The 16,374-nt window shown below is 35.8% G+C and overlaps 1 protein-coding gene across 3 annotated transcripts; it reads left to right on the forward strand.

The window, feature by feature from the left end:
* The first annotated feature begins 2,676 nt into the window (after positions 1-2,676).
* LOC110370005 (NADPH--cytochrome P450 reductase) lies at positions 2,677-15,710 on the forward strand. Of its 3 annotated transcripts, none has more exons than XM_021325689.3 (12): positions 2,677-3,032; positions 9,655-9,841; positions 9,940-10,089; positions 11,643-11,767; positions 12,103-12,297; positions 12,384-12,511; positions 12,616-12,857; positions 12,944-13,141; positions 13,358-13,521; positions 13,700-13,874; positions 14,010-14,167; positions 14,278-15,710. In XM_021325689.3, the coding sequence occupies exons 1-12, from the start codon at positions 2,836-2,838 to the stop codon at positions 14,420-14,422; spliced, it is 2,064 nt and encodes a 687-aa protein (XP_021181364.1). In that variant the 5' UTR covers positions 2,677-2,835; the 3' UTR covers positions 14,423-15,710. The 3 variants fall into 3 exon arrangements, with proteins under 3 accessions (XP_021181364.1, XP_063892351.1, XP_021181365.1); XM_064036281.1 differs by lacking the exon at positions 2,677-3,032 and adding an exon at positions 6,618-6,655; XM_021325690.3 differs by lacking the exons at positions 2,677-3,032; positions 9,655-9,841; positions 9,940-10,089 and adding an exon at positions 11,416-11,562.
* Positions 15,711-16,374: the final 664 nt, after the last annotated feature.

Consider the following 16,374-nt stretch of genomic DNA (forward strand, 5'->3'; position numbering starts at 1 on the left):
CTGAACGTAGGCCTCCCCCTTAGATCTCCACAGATACCTGTTGGAGGCGACCTGCATCCAGCGTCTACCGGCGACCTTTATAAGGTCGTCTGTCCACCTTGTTGGTGGACGTCCTACGCTGCGCTTGCTAGTCGGTAGTCTCCACTCCAGCACTTTTCGGCCCCATCGGCCGTCTGCTCTGCAAGCAATATGGCCTACCCATTGCCACTTTAACTTGCTAATCCGGTGGGCTATATCGGTGACTTTTGTTCGTCTACGGATCTCCTCGTTTCGCATTCGATGACGTAGAGAAACACCGAGCATAGCTCTCTCCATAGCTCGTTGAGCGACTTTGAGCTTTAAGATGAGGCCGATAGTGAGAGACCACGTTTCGGTGCCGTAAGTCATCACTGGTAACACACATTGGTTGAAGACTTTCGTCTACTGAGGTATGTCGGACGAAAATATATTGCGTAGTTTCCCGAACTGCTGCCCAGCCGAGTTGGATTCGGAGGTCGACCCTTTTCTCGAAGTTGGACCTGCCTTATTGGACTACTTGTCCTAGGTAGATATATGAGACAACAACTTCGAGTACCGAGCATCCAACAGAGACTGGGGTGGACTCAACATAATGGGCATTTGAGATAGTTTTCGTCTTGTCCATGTTAATTTTTCAGGCCCACCCGTTGCGAAACTCGGTCGAGGCCATCGGGCATCATACTGAGTTCCTCCATCGACTTTGCCATGACTACGATGTCATCGGCAAACCGAAGGTGAGTGATGTATTCGCCGTAGATGTTGATGCCAAGTCCTTGCCATTCCAGGAGGTTGAAGGCGTCTTCTATTGCGGCGGTAAACAGTTTCGGGAAGATGACGTCCCCCTGTCTTACGCCCCTTCTCAATGGAATCGGCTTCGTGCTATGCTCCTGTACTCGGACCGACATGGTGGCGTTATTATACTAACACTTCAACACCTCGATGTACCGATAGTCAATATGGCATCGTTGGAGTGACGTTGGATGTTTCCACCGAATCGGAGGCTTTCTCATAGTCCACAAACGCTAAGCATAATGGCAAGTTATACTCCTCGGTCTTCTGTATAACTTGCAGCAGCGTATGAATGTGGTCTATGATAGTATAGCCTCTTCGGAAACCGGCTTGTTCGGGAGGCTGGAAGGCATCAAGCCTGTGTTCGAGACGGTTCGTGATAACCCTTGAAAACTAAGCTGTTTAACTGTAAACATGGCTTAGAAGTGTGATGGGTCAGTAGTTCTTCAATAGGCTGTTGTCACCTTTTTGAAGAACAACACCACCCCACCCCTGCTCCATGCTTCAGGCGTTTTGCCCTCGGACATATGACTTACATAAATTAAATTTTAAGAAACTACCTAGTTGCTATCCTCTCTCTACTCCTATCCGGTTTCAGCTACCTCGTGTTTAAGCTTATACGAATTGACGAGAATTTCACATGGAGATGGGTTAAGAGGTCAAAGTACAAAATCAAAATCAAAATCAAAAGTCATTTATTCAAAGTAGGCTGAAAATCAGCACTTTTTGAACGTCAAATCTACAAAAGACAGCCCCCAAAACGCCCGCCCTTCACCACTTCCTATGTGTTTTTGCTGGGAAGGAGAAGTGACGTGAAGTGAAGAACAGTTTTGGTTATTCATTTATTTAAGACTATTCGAGCATTTGGGTGATGGAGACATCGTCAAGACACTCTTCACTGTGTCTTGAAAACTACTCAGCTCACAAGAAAATGCAATAGATGACAGAGGGAGTAACGATTCTGCATACAACCACAGTACCTACTTAATCTCAAATGACATCTATGGATATGAAATGCGGATAAACCTCGCAATTTACTAATGGTATTGATTTGCCTTCAAGTAAACTAATTACAATCAGTATCTTAAGTTTTTTTATACAATCCTGATGAATTCATTTACCTATACCTATTGTACAAACCTACCACTTCAAACTTTACCTTTACGTTGTTTAAATACAACAGCGTTCATAAGGCGGAAATGAATTTCTTCCCTGAATCATAGAATCACAATCCCATAGAACAAACAAATAAGCATCATTACCTGCTTTTTTTTGGGGATAACGTTGAGTCAATTTGAATTGCTAAACAAAGAAAACCGCTAACTCGGTCGTTCCACACTAGTGTCGTCGGAAGAATATAATTAATAAGTAGGTAGGTATAAATAATATCTATAGGTAACTATAGATGTATCGCCGTGTCGATTTGTAGTACACGAGGTATTACTTGTGTCCACGTCATCCTAACAGATTACATACCTTGTGATACCTAGTTTGTAATTATAGTATTGCCGACTATATACGTTTCTTCTTTACGTACGTTGTTAACTTGTTGCTTGTTCATAGATTACGGCGTATAAGTTGGTACAGAACCGTGAGCAAAGTAAACACAGACGAGACGCATATGAATGTGAAGCGAAGCGGGTCCGGACCGTCCGGACTCAACTAGTCTCGCTCGCTCACTTAAGCATATCGCCATTAGCCGGTATCGGAGCTCACGTACGACGCGACGACCGACGCAACCTTCGGCTATCATTCGGCTATATTCGTTTCAGCTGTCGTGTCGCCAGTTGTATCGTATAACTGGTGTTCTCGTTCACTCTTGAAGTTCCGTCACATTAACAACTAGAAACTTACCATCACGTCACTTTAGTGTCAGTGCAGTGTACATAGTGTCGTGAGGTGTGCTGTCGCCGAATGTGCTGATCAAAAAGTCCTTTCAAAAAATAAGTCTGACAAGTGACCTTGTAACGTATTCAACTAAGTGACTGTTACTACGTAATTTATTGCGCAAAGATACATAACCTAAAAATGTCAGACAGCGCACAGGACGTTCTAAAGGATGCGGCGACCGGCGCTGCAGCTGCTGCTGCCGCTGGGGGATCGCTTTTCAGCACGTTTGATATCATTGTGCTGGTCATCTTATTGGGCGGCACCATTTGGTGGCTGTATAACTCTAAAAAGGAAAATAAAAAAGATGAAATCCTTCTTAGTAAATATTCAATTCAGTAAGTGTTTTGTTTGTAAACGTGTTTATGTCATATTTAATTACTTATATCAATATAATCTATTTCAACCAAGATAGTTATAGGACTTAAATAATGACCGTGCGTTAGGTAACTTAGCAGGTATGTAGGCACCTACTTCATAACAACGGCAATTAATTTGTATTGCAATTACCCTTGCTTGCTACTTCCATTATCATTGTCTGCAAATAAACATATGCAAGTATAAGTAAGTAGGAACGTTCCTTGGTAGTCAGGTACCTACTTATATTATTTAATACAAAGCATATAAATAAACGAGTGCCACTGATATAATTTGGGCAGGTACCTACTCAATTGAAAATATATGTTACAAAGTGGACTAGTAAATACTTAATGCCCCCACAATTTAGCTTGGTACAAATAATTTGTGGGGTTAAAACAAAACCAGTCTCTTCCTTCGTTAGGTATGAATTCGCGATGTGATATAGCCAGCCAGACCAGCCATGTTTATTGACGTCATGCACGCCATTGGAAAAGACAAGTCTCGTTTAGTTTTTATTTTTTTAACAGGATAATAGGTCCTTTAGGAAGGGGAATGATGGATGCCATACTTACTCCATTTCAGTGACACTACGTATCTAAAAAGTAAAGATACGTATCTAAAAGTAAACAATCTTTACTTTTAGATACGTATCTTTACTTTTAGGACTTTTTCATAAATGCATATGTACATGGGTACCTACATATAAAAAAAAGCGGTTAGATTAATGTTACATTGATTAAGTACCTATCTAATTGTTATTATTATTTTTAAGTTCTTGCCTAGATTCATTTTTAGCTACATGTAATTTTTACATTGATTTTTGACACGCTTATTTGAATAAAAAGTCAAGTCAAGATGGTTTGCTTTTAGTTAACTGCCTAGGTACTCAAATGGAATAATCTTTTTATTTTCTCATAACCCTTGTATTGCGCCGTTTGCCTTGCTAAGCCAATTAGGTATAATGCCTATCCAAACTTGTTTCTTTTATCTGCATATACCTACCTAAATGTAGTATGTATATACCTTACCTACTCACTTTAAAAATCCGTTGATAGGAAACTAGATAGGTACATCTCTCGTCAAATAAAAAAGAAGAAAGGAATGAGATTGCATATTATCTGCAACAATATCATAAAATATGTTAGCTTACAATTATCTCAGTACCACTGCAACGTAAGTTTTGTTCACCTCCACCAGTCATCATAATTTTTTTCGACCGATCAAAATAGAATAGTTATTTGTGTTATAAGTGGTTCTTCGGTGCGAGTGCAGATTTTAAATCCCGAGCAAGCGAAGGAATCTGTTTGAATCACGAGCGTAGAGAGTGATTCTAGAAAAGAATCCTAAGCGAATCAAGAGTTGCAAAACTTTGCTCTCGTGTGACAAATTACTTTCACATCATCGAGAATAACATTTTATTCACGTTGAACGTCTTTTTTCGGTTCTAGTATTGAGACAAAGCTAAGTACAATAACCAGGATGGCTATGTTTTGCTGCTTTTAAACCTACATGTTGGAGCTACTGAAGTGAAATGGTTGTGTTACAAGTGAGCAAAGTGGTTGCTTGTTGCGAGTACAGATTTCAAATCCCGAGAAGGTGAAGGATTCTGTTTAAATCACGAGCCTAGCGAATGATTCTAGAAAAGTATTCTGACTGATTCAAGGGATTTAAAGGCATAAGATACAAAAAGCAGCTCATGTGACATAACTATTCACTTTAGCAGGGAGAAATAAAGTTTATGCCCGAGGAAGTTTATCTTTCTGCGAGCTTTGCACCCTGCTCATTGCCACTTCAGCTTTGCAAATCTTCGGGCTATCTCGGTGACATTGGTTCTTCTGTGGATCCCCACATTTTTAATTCGATCGATGGGGCAGAAAAGTTCTCGAGGGGCGACCACGACCCGAAAGACGCAGCTTGAGCAGGCCTCCTATTAGATGGACAGACGATCTTGCCGTGGCGGCCATGAGGCAGGCCTTTGTCCAACAGTGAACGTCTCATTTGATCTACTGAAGGGAAAATGTAATTTCAAGATAGTGGCTTGCCTTAGTCCACAGAACTCACGAGCTCACAAAACCACATTAGAAACACTGTGAGTTCTGAGAGTCAGTAATCAATTTAAGAACCAAAATACAATAATAGATTATTGCAAGCATCTATTCGTTGGTTCCTGCATGAAATTTAAAGCACGATCGTCGATCATGGCAACTGTAACAATTGACCTTACGCACGTACGACATAGTGACTGTTATTTTTATGTCTTTTCACCTTTCAGGCCAAACATAATTATTCATGATTTAGCAATGTGTGCGGCCTGTCATAAATAGAGTCTTTAACTGAGCACTATTTAATTGATTAAAATTCCAAGTCGATTCGGCTATCTAGCGGTCAGGGTCAGTCAGTGTCATTAAATCAGTAGGTAGGTACCTGCGTCCAATTTCTAACGATACGACGGTGTTGACTGACTATTGTTATCTGTAAAACACCTTTTCGAAATTGTTTAGGGCACAGGCTTATTTATCGGCTCTTCGCCCTAGATAGCCTAACTGTTTTTTAGTCATGCTACTTTTAGCAACATATGATACGTAATAATTATTAAAACTTCAGATTTAAAATAGTTGATTGACAGTTAACGTAACAATACTAGATGACCTTTCCATTTAAGGAAACAATTGTAGCTGCAAAAACACTATTCTGAAGGTTATAAATAGACATCCTTATCTTAGAACAAATGTAACTAAGGAGCATTTTCGTTATCTGTAGTATATATAATGTAGGTATAGGTAGGTAATAATTATCTTCGTAATGAAGTTAATTATGAGTCAAACCAACTGATAAATTCTCAAACATAGGTACTTTAACCTATGTGTATTGTTATTGGTTTAACTTCTATACAAATGTTTTAATATCGAGTGTTTTGTAAGCTATGAGCATAACTTATACCTAATAATAATTCCAGTGTCATTTAATACTGAGTTACAGAGTCCAAATTAACTACAAAATAGAGTTTCAGTAATTTGGTTTTTTTTTTATGACATTAATACCTTGGTTGTATAATTTTCATAGCTTATTACGAAATTCACAATGAAGTTCTGATGTTTTGTGTTTTTATTTTTTTTAGACAATGTAACAATGATGAACTCACAAAATAAAGGGTACTTACCTAAGATGATTCCTAAGTGGGATAATACCTCAACTGTAAAATTAGATATAGGTACCTACATTTTTTTTTCGTGAGTAAAGGTCGATTTTGCTCACAGTTTTAAGCAGCAAAGCCTTAATATTTGAGCTACCTTCTAAAGTGAAAAGCTTTATGCATCTCGCATCTCGTGCTTTAAATTCCGAGCAACCGAAGGATTCTGATTGAATCACGAGCGTAGCGAATGATTCTAAAGAAGAATCCTGAGCAAGTCGAGGGATTCTGCAATTTTTCACTCGACGCAACGACAACCACTTAACTCACTCATTGGTAACACAAATTACATTTTTTTCAATTCTTTTTTAGAAAATACTTGTTATTTTCTCTTCTCTGAACACACCTCATAGGTAGAAACCTACACCGATTTAGTGAGTGTTTTCGTATGTTCTTATCCTCGGTTATATTGTAAATTTTATGTTCAAAAATTATTTAAAAGCTATGTTTTAAGTTATTTGAATAGGAGTCTTATTAACCCTTTTCAATTCATACACTCGAGGTGCCATTTGTAAAATGTGAGCTGGAATAACCTGACAATAAGACCCACGTTATCCTTACGACCACACAAGCATATGACACGAAAGGGAATAGGCAGTTAGCTGTGTGATTTGAAAGTCTGAATTGGTTAGAGCCATATTTATTCAAACAAAAATATTAAGGAAAATTCTTGTAATTTACCCGGAATGGAATTAGTCACACTATAAAAAACAAATGGGTAAATTGCATAGTCACGATAAGAAACATCTTCTAAGAATTCGTTTATGGACCTCGAACTACGGAATGGACCCAAAACAGTTTCTAAAAGAGATGGCTATGATTCTACACAGGCCGATGAGCACATTGCAAAATAGAACCCACAATAAAAAACGAATGGTGATGTAATAGTTCAAAGTCTCTGTAGTTTTTATGAAAACCGGCTTAATCGGTACATCATGCGATAAAATTCGATATTCCTATAATGCCTACTAATGTTAGGTGTTCACGCACAGACCTAGTACTTAATGACATTATAAAAATAAGACCTTATGTATTAAGCTTCAGGAAAGAGATTCCAGAATCAAATCATACATTAAGTAGCAGCAGTACAGAAGGAAAATATAATGTTTGATCCAAAGCACGTAGGCACTAGTATAGATACATGATAATAATGTAAATGATAAATAAACATACCCACTATGTACATATACCTACCAAGCATTTACGAAATACCGGTGTTTATGTAAAGGTTGAATGAATGAATTATTTTTTAATTTGGTTTGCATACAAAAGAATATGTAATAATGAGTGTAAGTTACGTAGTTTAATGATATTCGCTAATCTCACAAAAATTGTCACGTAGAATGACATAGCACAAAGAACTAGTAAATTGGTAAACAATTTAAACTGTATTTTATTTGATTACTTAGCCTTACTGAAAATGTTTTACAATACTTCAAATAACAATAGTTAAAACTCCGACAATGAAGTTATTAAGAATAAGTAAATACTACTTGGGTAGATACACTTATGTTAAATGTCCGGTTCCTTACTAAAACCAAGAAACAATACCTAAGCTTTGTTCAACCTATTCAGAAAAGGCAACAAAAATATCTGATTTGTTTGCCGCCGAGTGCTTCTACTATTCAGACACATTCTTTTGGTATTATCCATAAAGTATGTAGTCTTTGGCATTATCACAAAGAGTTGAACGATATCTTATCAGCCAAGTGTATTTACTCGTATTTACAGGAAAATGGGTCTGATGTCTGACAGATTTAAAAATAAATAAATGATTAGGTAATTAATTAAGAAATTACAAAGCAAACGTTCATGCACATTCTAGAACTAAGGTCTTTGTCATTCTAGTCCATTACAACACAGTGTGGCGACTTTAAAATCATGCGAGTTCATAATTGCGCCTTTTATACATACAATCAAACTATATAAATAACTGCTAAAGGTGATGAAACAACAGTCGGAAACCACTAATTTTAAGTACCTTCCGGATACACGGAGGTATTCGTCATGACAAGATGGTTATTGGTCAGCTATTCCTATGATTGATGGTGGCGCCATCTTGACTGTTACTTTTAGCCACGAGTTCCTCTATTAGTTCCATAATCATCTTATCATAATTAGAATTTTTAATGCTGCGTATACAATTCCTTTTTTATCTAACTTGATTTGCTTCTTCCGTATATTTTATAATTCAACCAATGGCAAGCATTTCCTTATAAATGACGTAGTTCAATGTCAAAAATAAATATTTGTCCTTAGTAGATAATTACTATACTTATTTGTGCGTATTCTGAGTCTTTTTATGAACGAACATTGTTTTATTACTTTCTTTACCATTTGTACCTACGTATGTACTTACATCCGTTTTGAGTGATTGTCTGGTTATCAGTGCTTGACCCTAACAAAATGTGATCCTTATCGACATTGTGGCCAAGGTCCTACATCATTGTCAAAGTAATAATCTTATTTTTATATTCCGTTTTTTTTATTATGGTAAAACTCCTCTGGCAGTTGTTGTGTTTGAAGGTGGCTGTCGCAAACAAAATTCGGATACCTAGGTACCTACTTCAAGTAATTACTTAGGTACTGCATAAAACAGTCATCGGATGTCGTTTGTTAAATAATGTTGTACTTTTCCTACCTAAATACCAAATAGACTAGATACCAGACCACATAGGCATTGAAAATAATGTCCCTGAGAGTAGGTAATTTCAGGCCTCATTTATAGACGAAGCGATATTTAGACATAGGGAATACTTCATTATTAAAATTAAGTAGATAGGTACCCAGATAGGTATAGAATTTTTAATTTCTAGACGTTAAAGTTCGATGGTCAAACCATCAACATCCGTTATACTACTGCCATCTTTAGACCTTCATTCTGTATTTAGAATGGATATTTTTATTTAGATACTTATACAAATGGATACATTCTTATCTGTCTCAATGTCTCAATGTAATTGAGTATCTAATCGTACTGATACAAAGCTGATATTATTATAATCATTTAGATAATTAACCAAATGATAATTCGTCATACTACTTATGTAACTATAACCGGATCATTATGATAAGACTGTAACCTAAATGCGTCGTACTTGCTTATCAAAAACAGACGGTAGATAGGTACCTAAGTTTACCTATATGTATAATAATATAATATTCTTAGAGTTCCTCCCTGTATTGTTTAATTCCTACATTAATTTTGAAGTATTACCTAAGTTATATTAAGCTATAGGATATATCTTTTTAAGCTATAAGATGGTCACATTTACAAATAGATCTTGTCTACCGAAAGTTTTAAAAGTAACGTACTTTTAAAACTTTACAATTGTTTTAAACAAGTTGTCCTCTACAGATTATCACCTTTCCTTAGGTATTGTCTAATTGACGTTTTTTTATCTCCGTAGGGCTGCGGGATCCATCCAAGTTACAGAAAATTCTTTCATAAACAAATTAAAGTCGTCCGGAAGAAGTTTAGTTGTATTCTATGGATCCCAAACTGGTACTGGTGAGGAGTTTGCCGGTCGTCTTGCCAAAGAAGGCATACGATACAAGATGAAAGGCATGGTTGCTGATCCTGAAGAATGTGATATGGTAAGTTGAACTTAGGACATCTTCAAGTGGATAGTTGTCCGCAAAAAAATAATCTATGCCTTATTTCATTTTATTTAATATGTTTATGTTGATTTTAGGAAGAACTCATGAAACTCCAAGACATTCCGAATTCTTTAGCTGTGTTCTGTATGGCAACATATGGCGAGGGAGATCCCACAGATAACTCCATGGAGTTTTATGAATGGTTGAAGAACGGAGAACCCGATTTGACTGGTTTGAATTATGCCGTGAGTACCTACTATTACCTACTCTTTATTTTTTAGTTATTGCAAAATTAAATTGTTACATCTCGAAGATCAAATAATAGGTAATTTAGGTACTAATCAACTTCATAAAAATAGTTTTTACATCCAGTACCTACCTAAGTGCTATTGCATCGTAATACTGATATTTCCGCGTTGGTAATTTGACCCCACTGTATCAGCTTATTACTTTAAAAAATAGGTAGACCGCACACACATATGTGGTATAGCTCATTGAAAACATCATCTAATAAGTACCCAAGTGTCTTTTTTATAGTTAAAAACAAAGTAGCTGTTTTCCCGCGGTTTCACACGCGTCCCGGTTGTTATGGATAGTCGCTTCCCACCAGTGAATGAATTTTTCAGTAGTTTCGGAGTCTTTAATATACAAACAAAAATATTTCATCTTTACTATATCAGTACCTATTAAAGTATAGATAAAGGTTTTGTCAATAGAAGTTATTACATCCAAAACCATAATGATTTTTTGTATTGCAGCAATTCATTAGCCCAAAAGACACATACCCGGATTCAATCATGACATTTGTATAAATTGTGAATGTCAGTTGACTGTCAATTGTCAGTTTGTTTGACATATTCGTTTACTATCAGTGTTACCAACTTAGAATTTGTTGTCCCAATAGGGGTAAATATGTAATCATCCGCCTAGCCTAATCCGGACAATGAAGGAATCGGCTTCCAGTCTAACTGGCTACAACTCAGTACTAGTGTCTTACAATGAGCGATTGCCGATACACTTCCTTAAGAATGGTTTCAGACTTTGTACCTAGCGAAAGAGAGCTTAAATTTACATAGAAATAACAATCAAACTTCTCAAATAGTTTAACATTTTTATGGGGATTTTCAACAAATTGTGGCAATTTTAGGGGTAAATATTTTTGAGAGTTGATAACATTGCTTGTTTGTCTGTCACTTGTCAAAGTCAAAAGATAAGATCATCTGTGCCGTACAGTGTACTTTAGATCCCACTAGCGTAGTTGATTATAATATAAATGATTTTAGACGATACAGTTGTAAAAAGGAGATTTTACTTTTGTAACTTTGTTCATTTAACTTCTGTGGTTAGAGGTTTTCGAAAAATCTGTATTATACGTAAAAGATAACCTATAAAGCAATGTTATTAATTTCTGTTTAATTTGTTACATAAAATGAAATACAAGCGCAGTCTTATATTATGCAAAACCATACAACTACGCAAACTTATAAAGATGTTTAATGTAGATGATATGATGATGACTTATCACTCAAATAAGTGAAAATGTTCCCATTGAATTTAAACCAATTTCAATTTGCTCATACTGTGATGGTTAAATAGTACAAATAAAATCCATGTTGAGTTTAAAATATTAACAAAATATGAATGTCTTTATACATTTACCGCGGTTTTTCGGACGTAGAAGGTTATTAGGTTCAACTATACGGAAGTTACGATGCGTGGTATGCTATATACGATACGATACAATGTGCGATATGTACGACATAATATATCACGATGTAAAGTATTAATAAATTTTCAGGTGTTTGGCCTTGGCAACAAAACATATGAACATTACAATGCTGTTGCTATTTATCTAGACAAGCGTCTCGAAGAACTTGGCGCTACTCGAGTGTATGAACTTGGTCTTGGGGATGATGATGCAAAGTATGTATATTTTTTAAATGCTTCTAATGTAAAAAATCACAAAAATGTCGGTTACTATTTTGAATTAAGCACCATTTGCACCATTTGCATGAATTTTTGTTAATTTGTTCATGGATTGTCATTTTGATTATTTTCATAACAAAGTTAAAATCAGGCTGATGTGGGTTTGCAAATTGGGTAAGACATTTGTGAGTAACTCAAGTAAATTCTTTTCATAAATAATCATTTTCGTAAACTCAAAAGAGTAATTCCTTTTCTATATTGATTTTATGAGTATAACCTTATCAAATAACAACATTGTTTACAATTTTAGTAAATAATATAATCAATTTCAGCATTGAAGATGACTTCATTACATGGAAAGACAAGTTTTGGCCAGCAGTTTGTGAGAAGTTCAATATTGAGAGCACTGGAGAAGAAGAATTGATTCGTCAATTTAGACTTGTGACACATGCCCCAGGGGATATCCAACCAAACAATGTGTTCACTGGTGAAATTGCCAGGCTGCACTCTCTACAAGTTCAAAGACCGTAAGTGTCATTCACTATATATCAGATCATATTTAAAAAAAAACATCATAATTTCATAGGATTTACCGAAATTGTTTAAATTTCAGGCCCTATGATGCTAAGAATCCTTTCTTAGCCCAAATTACAGTAAACAGAGAGCTACACAAAGGCGGCGACAGGTCCTGCATTCATGTGGAACTTGATATTTCAGACTCAAAGATGAGATATGAAGCAGGTAAGTCAAACTTCAATGGAATATTATCTATATTTGAAAAATAAGTTGCTGTAAAGTCTTTATGACTATAATTTAAATAATTAAACTACACTTACACTTAACAGGTGACCATGTGGCTGTATACCCAATAAATGATACCAATCTTGTTGAACGACTGGGTCAGTTAACAGGAGCAAATCTTGACGAAATATTCTCGCTCATCAATACTGATCAAGAAAGCAGCAAGAAACATCCCTTCCCCTGTCCAACATCCTATCGCACTGCTCTATCCCACTATGTGGAAATCACTGCATTACCCCGTACTCACATTCTACGTGAGCTTGTTGAATATTGCTCTGATGAGGAGGTAAGCTGACTCTTTTATAAAACTTATGTGGTTTAATGCAATGCATATATATTTGCAAATGCATATATAATATTTTTTTATTTCAGGATAAAAAGAAGTTGATGTTGATGGCAACTAACTCTCAAGAGGGCAAGGCTCTGTATCAGTCATTCATTGTGGATGCTTGTAGAAATATTGTACACATTTTAGAAGACATACCATCTTGTAAGCCACCCCTGGATCATCTTTGTGAACTGCTGCCACGTCTGCAACCAAGATATTATTCAATTTCATCCAGTCCTAAGGTAACCAAAATTCGTTGCTTTTCTGTTCATTTGAAGGTACAAAAAATATCTTGAAGTCACCATTAGCCTAGCTTTTTTCCAACAATTTTCAATAATCAAATTTTCCAAAATTCTTATGTTAGAGTTGGCGTGTTTAACATGGTGCAACTGCCTGCCTCCTCAACCCAGATACCTGGACAGCCTGGGACCCCTGTTAAATGTATTTTATTATTTTAGATGTATCCAGAGACTGTGCATATTACTGCTGTGATTGTTAAGTATAAGACACCAACTGGTCGCGTTAACAAAGGCGTAACTACCACATGGCTGGCCGAAAACAAACCGGAACCTGGAAAACCACTCCCTCGTGTACCCGTGTATATCCGAAAATCGCAGTTCAGGTAAATTAGATATTATTGACCTAAATGTATAGTTCATTTATATTCCAATTTCAATAATGTTTTAACTAAATAAATTATGCAAAGTGGCTCCAATGTGGGCCAACTTTAAATTAATATGTGCAGTCGTAGTTTTACAATAAACTTCATAATTTTAATTAAATGTTCCTTCCTTTTTTAGGTTACCATTGCAGACCCAAACGCCGATAATAATGGTCGGCCCAGGTACTGGTCTGGCACCTTTCCGTGGTTTCTTACAAGAACGTGCATTCGCTCGTGCTAATGGGAAGGAAGTTGGAGAAAGTGTTCTTTACTTTGGATGCAGGCATCGTGATCAGGACTACATTTACCAAGATGTGTGTATTACCTATTTTTCTTTTATTATTCATTGAATGTACATAAAATTATGTTTTTAAGTGTGAAATTTTTATATTAAATATAGCTTATTGCAAGATTGGTATACAAATATTAAAACGTTTTTATTATTTCAGGAACTTGAAAAGTATGAGCAAAATGGTGATGTTAAATTAAACCTTGCATTCTCTCGTGACCAAAAAGAGAAAGTTTACGTGACACATTTGTTGGAAAAGGATATGGACCTTTTATGGGACGTCATTGGTAATCGCAACGGTCACTTCTACATCTGCGGGTAATTATTATATATTACCGATTGTTCTTCTGAAAATCCCTTTAATTAATAAAAAATTTAAATTTTTTATTCCTAATTGAAATTAATTTGGACACGTGGTTTATTTTCAGTGATGCGAAGAATATGGCTGTTGACGTAAGGAACATAGTTCTAAAAGCTATCCAAGAAAAGGGCGGGCGCACAGAGTCTGAGGCAGTGCAATTTATTAAGAAGCTGGAGTCTATGAAGAAATATTCAGCAGATGTATGGAGTTAAAAGATATAAAAAATCATTATAGGCGAATTTGTGGAACTGTAGACAATTTTCAGTTATGTGTAAAGGTGATTATATTATGTTACGTAATAAATGACACAAATGATAAGTTGAATCAATTGCCGTTTGGCAGGTTGTTATTATTAATTAAGATTGCAGTATGAGAAGAATATTATATAGCGCGACATTGAGATGGTTTGGTGTCTACTTCTGCCTTGACATGATCCGTGTTTAGTGAGAGACAATTTTAAATGCTAAGTTTTCTCTTTTTAGTTTTTCATTTCAAGTTTAAAGATTCTTCTTTCATTTTATTCCTAAACTAAGTCTTCTCTTTTAGTACAGGGAAAATAAAAGAAATGGTTAAAGAAATAAAGAGAGAATTTATACTATCAGATAATATATAGAACCATAGTAATATGATATAATAATGATAAGTAGTACAAACTATGTACATGTCATCAGGTAGGTACCCTAGAATCTAATATTCATTTTTATTTTAAACATCGTTGACCACGTGTTGTTATGTTTCTAACCAAAATGTCAAATTATTTAGTAGGTTAGCATTTTTCTTTTGAAACAAACATATTTATTCTATTTATTTGTAACTAAAGCTATCCTAGTGCCTAGTGATGCCTAGACCTCTCTTCTCTCGTTTTAGACATCTATCCATGTATGTAATGCTTAACGCTGTTTTCTGTATTGAACTAGCCGTTTCCCACGGTTTAATCATCGTCCCGTGGGAAGTTCTTCACTTTCTTGGACCAAATATGGCCTATGACACTCGGGGATATAGTAGGTTCCCAACTTTTAAGAGATTTTATAATATTTTTCTATGTTGATGTCTCAGTTCTAAAAACAGTAAATTTATTAGACGTGTATTCAAAAACCTCATTTACGATTTACCGTCGATGCTGTAACACCTAATAGTAACAGTACATAATTTCATTGATTGATCAAGTTTTTTTTGTTGTTATAATATTGATTTCTCTTGATTATCGCGGACAGTGTTTTCTTTTGTTACTATCAGGCATGGCAAAAATTATACATATTTCTAGGTACCTACATATTATTATTTAAAATATTTATAATCGTGTTATCATAGCTTCTAAATTGGGACATGCATTCTGTTTTATAACAACTAATGTACTGTAATGTTATCATTTATGTCAGCTGTTGTGTATTTTCTGATAAATGAATTGTTGAAGTTTATATAATATGTGGAATGGGCAAATAGATATAAGTAAATAAATTAATTTTTATATTACATCTTGTAATAAATCGCAGTTTTATACGAATTGTTTATTACTCAGTGTCACTGAAATTCCTTCCTATTGTTTTTTTTTTTTGTATAAAAACGTTAATTTATACTTCAGTAGGTAGCTTATTATAATTCGGGGCAGAGACTGCGCTCGAGCAGTCAGTGTATGGCTGGCGACTGCTTGACCGCACGATGAAAATTCATCCGCTAAAATTAAAACTGCTATTGCGATTCCATTTCTAGTAAAGGACAATGCCAGGGTGTGGGCTCAAAGTTTGCCCAGCAGTGGGAGTAGTTCCAGCTGGTTCCATAGTGCACTCTGAACACGAAATCCAAATATTTTGGAAATCGGTCCCAGAGGTCCCGAGAAAAACCGGCTCAAATGTTCTCCATAGATAGTCACTTAACAAAGCCTGAGCCATTTGCCCAGTAGTGAAAGTGGTCGAAATAGGTTCTTTACTCCACTGTTAACACGAAATCCAAATATTTTGGAAATCGGTCCCAGAGGTCCCGAGAAAAATCGGATCTAATGTTAAACTTGAACAGTCACTTTATAAAGCCCAAGCCATTTGCCCAGTAGTGGGAATTGTTAAAATAGGTTCCTTACTTCACTCTTAACACGAAATCCAAATATTTTTGAAATTGGTCCCAGAGGGCCCGAGAAAAACCGGTTCAAATGTTTTCCGTAGATAGTCAC

The sequence above is a fragment of the Helicoverpa armigera genome, chromosome 9, assembly GCF_030705265.1.
Source record: "Helicoverpa armigera isolate CAAS_96S chromosome 9, ASM3070526v1, whole genome shotgun sequence".
In the NCBI taxonomy this organism is placed as follows: domain Eukaryota; kingdom Metazoa; phylum Arthropoda; class Insecta; order Lepidoptera; family Noctuidae; genus Helicoverpa; species Helicoverpa armigera.